Source organism: Rutidosis leptorrhynchoides, chromosome 6 (assembly GCF_046630445.1).
Source record: "Rutidosis leptorrhynchoides isolate AG116_Rl617_1_P2 chromosome 6, CSIRO_AGI_Rlap_v1, whole genome shotgun sequence".
Taxonomy (NCBI): Eukaryota; Viridiplantae; Streptophyta; class Magnoliopsida; order Asterales; family Asteraceae; genus Rutidosis; species Rutidosis leptorrhynchoides.
Window position 1 is genome coordinate 76,940,300 of NC_092338.1, and position 8,600 is coordinate 76,948,899.

The window sequence follows — 8,600 nt, forward strand, 5'->3', positions numbered from 1 at the left end:
ATTAATTAGTCGGGATTTTAAAAGGATTAATTGGTAATTCGAAGATTAATCGGATTGTACTTTATACATTTAAATATTAAATTTTAAAAATTATATGTGAAATATAAAGTTCTAGTTTAAATTCATGATAGTATGTTAACCATTTTTTTTTACTTTGACCGACTTTGATTACAAATTCGATTTTGACCCATCAATTGACATTGACCATTTAATTAAATTGATTTTTGAAAATCAGAACGGATTACTCTTAAAAATGATTAATCGAGGATTAATCGGCGAGTAATCGAATTTTTTACAACACTGGTTATAGGTATGCGGTTGTATCTCTATTGAAGTTTCAAATACATTTAGAAACAGTAAAAAAGAAAAAAAAATCAGACCTTTTAATTTGTGTATTTCTTCATGGCCCATATATGCTGAGTCTGTTCATCCAATTTCTTTTTTGCAATTATAAACACTTTCATTCTTGTATTTATGTATCCATCAAATCAATGTGATGTTTATTATTTTTTATTTTTTTGCAAAAAACAAGGAATTCATTAGACTAAAAGGCCCAGCCACCAAAATGGTGTCCGGCCCAATTCCAAATTAAGACCCTTAAGATCCTTATGTTGACAGATCGTAAGGCCCATTAAATAAAGTTTAAGGAGCAGCTGTAGCAAGTCGATCAGTCCAATTCCAGAAATATCCATCTTTCAACTTACCTACCTGATAAAAACCAACCCGACCCGACCCATTTTCACTCTAAAGCGTCGTTGCTTTTCGTTTTCTCTTCTTCCCCTAAAACGCTCTCGGAGCAACACAGTCACCCGCCGCCGTCAACCACGCGACTCCCTCACACGCGCCGACGCACTCAACCATGAATAACAACAAATCGGTGGAGGTAGAAAGAGTGTTTATAGGAGGTGGTTGCAACAGAATCGTTAACAATGTTTCTTGGGGCGCGTGTGGTTTAATTTCCTTTGGTTCTCAAAACGCCGTTTCCATTTTTTGCCCTCAGGTTTTATTATTCATTTTATTTTATTTTATTTTATACCTTCGATAAACCCTAATTCAAATTATTATTTATTTATGCAATTAAATTAACATGTGAATTTGTGTTTTTACAGACTGCAAAGATATTGACTACACTTCCAGGTCATAAGGCTTCTGTTAACTGTACACATTGGCTTCCTAATAATAAGTTTGCTTTTAAAGGTACCGTTTTTATCGTCTTTGTTTTTTGAATGAATATTAAATATTACTACGTAATATTAAATTTAATTGTTGTAGCTTATATAAATAATAACTGTAAGAAGGCTTCATTTTTGCTAATATGAATCATATAAATTGACAATTTGACTTAGTTTATAGAATTATAGGCAAGGTTGGAGAACTCGGATCTCCGGGAGATCTCGTTTGGACATTTTTGGGAGATCTCGGCATCTCGGGGAGATCTCGGACGTTGACTTTTTACTATTTTTAATATAAATATATAAAAATAAATAAATATATGTATATTTATATTTATATACATTTTATGAGATTTTACAAGAAAATCCAAGAAATGAGCGAGAAAATTCAAGATTTTATGAGAAAATACGAGAAATGAGTGAGAAAAAATTCTAGAAATCGTAACTTTAACCAAGTTTGACCATGTTGACCGGGAAATCTCGGGAGATGAACATCTCGTCTCGGCTTCCTTTCAAAAACGAGATCTCGGGGAGATCTCGGAGAGAAATAACGAGATTTACAACACTGATTATAGGTATACAGTTGTATCTCTATTGAAGTTTCTAATACTTTTAGAAGCAATAAAGTAAAAAAAATTAGAACTTTCAATTTGTGCATTCCTAATATTAACATGTGGTTTTGGTTTTAAATCAGAGCCTTTAAAATTTGTGCAGAACTTTTAATTTGCGCATTCCTAATATTAACATGTGGTTATGGTTTTAAAGCTATGTATGTTAAAGTTCATCGTCTGTTTGTAGCTAATTTATGGAAGAAGCAGTATTTGTTATCTGGTGATGCTGAAGGAGTTATTATTCTATGGGAATATTCTTTAGCTGAAAACAAGGTAGTTTGTGTTTTTTGATTGAAAATATTTTGTTATGAAAAATAGTAAATTTGACAACAGATAGTTTCATTATGTTTTCGACAGTGGAGGTATGTATCACAACTGGTGCAATCACACAAGAAAGGTGTTACGTGCATTACTTCAATTGTGATATCTGAAACTGAAGCGATATTTGCTTCTACTTCTTCAGATTGTGTGGTTAATGTATGGAAAATCGTTTTACCTGCTTCTGAAGGTTAATGATATTTTAATTACCATCTCAAAATCTCGTTTATTATATATTTGATTAAGCCAGAACATAATCTAATATAAATGCTCGTTGCAGCTGATTGTACAGTTTCATGTTTGGATTCGCTATCTACTGGTTTGAAACCAATGGTTACACTCTCGTTAATGGAATTACCAGGAAGTACGACATACCTTTTAATGGCAATGGGGGGACTCGATAACAAGATTCATTTGTATTGCGGTGACAGAACAGGACAAGTATGTATTCGGCTATGTTCTTGCGTTTACGTTATTGGTGGCAAAGTGTGCTGGTTGGATAATGGGTCAAAACTGGTAGAATTTTAACGGGTTGGGTTGAACTTTAGTTCTACTTTACGTAGGCTAAATGGTAGAAAAGGGAACCAAGCTCTTATCATTTTGCATATTTCAGTTTCTATATTTTGGTGATAACGAATATAAATATCTCAATTTAGTTAATAAAAGAAATTTTTTAGTTCCTCATTAGGAGAGATATGATAAAGTTAGATACTTTTTTGTGCCATTTACGCTAATTTCAGGTTGGGAGGCTTTATGTTATTATCATCATACAAATTGGGTAACTTTCGACTTGTTCACTTGTTCTATTTATGTTGACCCGTTTGATCAATTGGAGATAAACTATAGCTTGAACAGATCCACATGTTAATAAATGGGTCATAACTGCCACTCCTATATTATACAATTATTGTCCTAAGTTTTGCTTATCTTATGTATCTATAGTTTGTTCGAGCTTGTGAGTTAAAAGGGCATACAGATTGGATCAGAAGTTTGGATTTTTCGTTACCCGTGTCGATAAACGGTGAATCACATAATATTCTTCTTGTTAGTTCTTCTCAAGATAAAGGCATACGCATATGGAAGATTACATTATGTGATTCCGTTGAGAATTTTGACAAGAAGAAAGCGGAAAACAGTTTGGCGTATTACATAAAAGGTCCTGTATTTGTAGCCGGTTCTTTTTCTTATCAAGTATCTTTAGAATCGCTTGTTATTGGTCACGAGGATTGGGTATATTCAGTCGAGTGGCAACCACCAATAGTAAAAGACAATAATAATTCATACTATCAACCCCAAAGCATTTTATCTGCGTCAATGGATAAAACTATGATGATATGGCAACCCGAAAGAACAACCGGTATTTGGGTCAATGTAGTGACAGTTGGTGAGTTGAGTCATTCTGCTTTAGGGTTTTATGGCGGGCATTGGAGCCCGAATGGTAATTCTATATTAGCCCATGGTTATGGTGGATCTTTCCATCTTTGGAAAAACGTTGGTGACCAAATTCATAATAATTGGAAACCGCAAAAAGTCCCGTCTGGGCATTTTGCTGACGTCACTGATATTGCGTGGGGTCGATGCGGTGAATATTTGATGTCAGTCAGCCATGATCAGGTATCTTTTGTATACTCCCTCTGTCCCATATTTATTGTCACCAGATAATAAATTAATAAATACACAGTTTAAAAAAATTTGTCATCACAATGTACTTTATGTATACTTTTCATTTTTACCCCTTACTTTTTACCTACCATTTTGTCTTACACGCGTAACTTAAGGGTATAAAAGAACTTTACATCTTTATTCTTATCTATTTTTAGAAGTGGACAATTCATTTGGGATACCTAAAAAAGAAATAGTGGACAATAAAATAGGGATGGAGGGAGTAATTTTTGTAATATTTATAATTTTTTTGTAATAGTATTGTAAAAATAAGTGAACGGGCACGCATTTATATAAAACTGATCTCAACAAGTTAATGTTTATGAATGTGTGCAGACGACTAGAATATTTGGGTCGTGGCAAATGGAGGCCAACTCAAAAGGAGATGATGACACTTGGCATGAGATCGCTCGGCCTCAAGTTCATGGGCATGATATTAATTGCTTGGCAATTATTCAAGGTAATAAAGGGAACCATAAGTTCGTTTGTGGAGCTGATGAAAAAGTTGCTAGAGTTTTTGAAGCCCCGTTATCGTTCTTGAAAACATTAAATCACGCAACTTCACGTGTACACGATGACTTGCAACTTGATGTTCAAGTATTGGGTGCGAATATGTCGGCTCTTGGTCTATCTCAAAAACCCATTTATGCTCAAGGTATAGTATAGTGAACTTATTTTTTGTATTTTTTGAAATTAGTATGTTATTTGGGTAGATGATGAATTATTATTTGTATACCTTTTGTTTAGCTTCGAGAGATGCATCGGAAAAAAGTGGTAATGAAGGTTTTGACGCGCTCGAGACGATTCCGGATGCAGTTCCGTCAGTTTTGACCGAACCACCGATTGAAGAACAATTAGCATGGCATACTTTATGGCCCGAGTCGCACAAACTTTATGGTCATGGGAATGAACTATTCTCACTATGTTGTGATCATCAAGGGAAGCTCGTGGCATCTTCTTGTAAGGTATTGCTAGTAACTAGATGTGGCAAAATGGGCGGGTTGGGTAAAGAAAAATTGGATTTTGTAATTTGGGCTTTTTTTGATTTACTGCAGGCCCAATCATTGGCAGTTGCAGAAATATGGTTATGGGAGGTTGGTACATGGAAAGCAGTGGGTCGTTTGCAGGCTCATAGCTTAACCGTCACCCGAATGGAATTCTCTCACGATGATAAGTATTTATTGGCTGTATCGAGGGATCGCCAGTTGTCACTCTTTTCTATCGATCGAACAGGTAAAAGGTCCTTTAACCATTTTATAAATTCACAAATAGTTGCATCTGAAACGGTATTTTGTTTTGTGATGAAGAACTATAAAATACATCACTTTCTACTCTAACTTTCTCGCTTGCAACAAGATTCTGTCTAAAGGTAAAGCTTATTGATTTCTCGATGTATGTCGTGATTGTATTTGCGGGCGTTATATTCCAATGGGCTGGCTAAGATTTTAGAAATTTACCCAATACATTGTTTAGGAAAGGCAGGGGTACTGTTTACTTTGGGCGAGTTCGAGTTCCCCCTCCCCCTTTATTTTATTTATTTTCATTTTCTCCTCCAGTTTTTAATTTTATAATTTCTTCCCTCAACTTTTTATTTTTTCGCCTAGCCCTTCTAGTTATAATTTTTTTCCGAATTCTCCTGTCATCTTTTTCATTTTTCATTCTCCATAATTAACCAACAGAAAAAAAACACACACCAACGACTCACTATTCAAAGTGTCTGCAGCCACTCACTAGATTAAAATTATAGTTTTAAAATTATAGATTAAAACACACTCCGTCCGCTTGTTATCGAATAATTTGATTAAAATTGTTTTTTTTTAATCTTGAAACGGATTGATAAGGAAATTTAGCTAAAAGGGAACATAACAAATGGGTCGAAGAAGTGTTGCCTAATGTTCTTTTACTCATCTTTCTAAATAGTTTAAGTCAATTATATAGACAATATGACCACCGGTTTGACCCGCTATTCAATCTGCCTACCATCCATCCTACTATGTCTTATGTTATCTTCTGACCACGTCTTGGTATCAATGATGTATAGATTCATGCATCCATGCCGCCCCTAAATATGGCCCTTGTTTTTATAATTATAGCTAGTCAAAATAATTTTATGGTTCCGATGGTGTTCTGCAGATGGATCTGACCAAATCAATTACCAACTTGTAACCAAGCAAGAAGCACACAAGAGAATTGTATGGGCATGTTCTTGGAACCCGTTTGGTCACCAATTCGCCACTGGCTCTAGAGACAAAACCGTGAAGATTTGGGCGGTGCAGAAGGACAACTCGTGTGCACAACTAATAATGACTCTTCCTACTTTCAAAACTAGTGTTACTGCCCTATCTTGGGCGGGCCTTGACCGTAAGAACAATGACGGGGTTCTCGCCGTTGGACTCGAAAGCGGGCTTATCGAGCTTTGGAGTATTTCTCTTAGAAAAAGTGAACAAGATTTAGCGGTTTTGGTACCAAAAGCCTCTCTTATTATACAATTTGACACGTTCATGTGTCATGTTTCACCAGTGAATCGTTTAGCATGGAGAAATGCAGAGAAGAACGATGATTCCGACAGTATGCAGCTTGCTTCTTGTGGAGCTGATCATTGTGTTAGAATTTTTAATGTTAGTTTTTTATAAGCTGATGATATCGTTCGGTTTGGTTGCTTACTAAATTGTCAACGTTTTAAGTTAAAGTAACGGAATAGGGCATCATATTGTTTTGTTCAATGGATGCGGTTAGGTTTTCCGTCTTTGGGTTATCCAGGAGGGCAAGTAATTTTACTCTGATATATGCGTAACGGTTCAAAAAGTTGAGAAGTTTTGTATACTCTTATAATGTATGAAATGTTAGTTTTAGTAGAAATGTGTAATTTCGAGTTCTTTGTGTTTAACTTTTTCATTGTGACCTTGTATTTTGTAAAGAATTTGGCAAATAGTTTGAATTTTGAGAAACAAAGTTTGACAGGAAAACAACGTTAAACAATGCACTTTTAAACGTAAATGTTGTAAAGCCATTATTCTTCAAGTACAATAATTCCTATTTATATGTATGAATAAAAGGGTATTGAACATTAGGTGCATCTTCTGATGACATTTTTATATTATGTTATATGTTCGTATCTATATCTATAATATCTATTAAATCTCAAAAATGATGTTATAAATAAATATATATTCTAAGTAGAAAAATAATTTAAAATAAATTTTTTTTTAAAACATCTTTGATTATGTCATTATTTTATATTAATTTAATTAAAAAATAATATCAAATCATTTATAAAAGGAAATACTAACTTCTCCTAAATTGTACAATCTTTTACAGAACAGCCAATGATTCAATGAATACATTTACAAGTTTTAAAGCATATAGTACAATATTTATATAATAATTGTATTTTAATTTTCTTAAAAAAAATTCAAAAGGCATTTATTATTATTAATAATTATGATTAACAATATGAATACTCAACTTTGAGCAAACTTAATTATTATTATTTATTTTTTATTATAATTATAATTATTATATTATTAATATTCAAATATAGATTCTCTTTACGAGATTAATTATGTTACATATATATGTGAAAATATATGTCTCTATATATTTGTAAAAACAATGACAAGTTTCTTAGTCGAACGGGTCATTAAAATAAATGAATTTAGCATTTACATTCGTTTAATACCTAAAACATGTCATTAAATTGTTTATTCTAAACAACTCGTGATTTCACGGGTCATTTCACTAGTATACAAGTAAGTATATTAGGTAACCCCAAATGTGGTAAGACAAGTTTGTGCTTCCCCTTTCAATTATGAGAACATATTAAAACCCAGCACAAGACAAAAACGAAATATAAGGATCCCGACGGAGGTGGTGTCAAGGGATCGGGTAAGTGCAAGTGTCAGGAGGGTTTCTTTTGTTTGCAAAGGTACTGAAGCGACCCGTCCTAATCCATCTGGACGAATACATTACATTTGGTTACATCGCGAGGTACTTGACCTTTATATGATACATTTTACAAACATTGCATTCGTTTTTAAAAGACAAACTTTCATTTCATCGAAAGTTGACGGCATGCATACCATTTCATAATATATCCAACTTTAAATGACTTAATAATATTCTTGATGAACTCAACGACTCGAATGCAACATCTTTTGAAATATGCCATGAATGACTCCAAGTAATATCTCTAAAATGAGCAAATGCACAGCGGAAGATTTCTTTCATACCTGAGAATAAACATGCTTTCAAGTGTCAACCAAAAGGTTGGTGAGTTCATTAGTTTATCATAACAATCATTTCCATTAATTTAATATACCACAAGATTTTCATTTCATTTCTCATAAATATCATCTCATATCAGGCATTTCGCAAACTGCATAGAGATAAAAATCATTCATATGGTGAACGCTTGATAACCGAACTAACAGGATGCATATAGAATATCCCCATCATTCCGGGACTCTCATCGGACATGATAATTGAAGTACTAAAGCATTCGTAACCCGAATGGGACGTGTCAAGGTCCATAGATCTATCTTTAGAATTCGCGTTAATTAGGGGACATTTTCCTAATTCTTAGGCTACCAAGCTAAAAAGGGGCATATTCGATTCGATAATCCAACCATAGAATGTAGTTTCGATTACTTGTGTCTATTTCGTAAAACATTTATAAAAGCAGCGCATGTATTCTTAGTCCCAAAAATATATATTGCAAAAGCATTTAAAAGGGAGCAAATGAAACTCACAATACAATATTTTGTAGTAAAAATATTCATACGACGATACTGAACAATGCAGGGTTGGCCTCGGATTCACGAACATATATCAGTTTATA

At 33.7% G+C, this 8,600-nt stretch overlaps 1 protein-coding gene across 3 annotated transcripts; it reads left to right on the forward strand.

Annotated features, from left to right (window-relative positions):
• The first annotated feature begins 716 nt into the window (after window positions 1-716).
• On the forward strand, window positions 717-6,638 carry LOC139851699 (elongator complex protein 2). Of its 3 annotated transcripts, none has more exons than XM_071840829.1 (10): window positions 717-1,000; window positions 1,110-1,197; window positions 1,971-2,056; window positions 2,141-2,291; window positions 2,394-2,542; window positions 3,044-3,715; window positions 4,100-4,418; window positions 4,511-4,728; window positions 4,819-4,996; window positions 5,897-6,638. In XM_071840829.1, the coding sequence occupies exons 1-10, from the start codon at window positions 860-862 to the stop codon at window positions 6,394-6,396; spliced, it is 2,502 nt and encodes an 833-aa protein (XP_071696930.1). In that variant the 5' UTR covers window positions 717-859; the 3' UTR covers window positions 6,397-6,638. The 3 variants fall into 3 exon arrangements, with proteins under 3 accessions (XP_071696930.1, XP_071696929.1, XP_071696932.1); XM_071840828.1 differs by having other exon boundaries at window positions 718-1,000; window positions 2,382-2,542; XM_071840831.1 differs by lacking the exons at window positions 717-1,000; window positions 1,110-1,197 and adding an exon at window positions 1,352-1,747 and having other exon boundaries at window positions 2,382-2,542.
• Window positions 6,639-8,600: the final 1,962 nt, after the last annotated feature.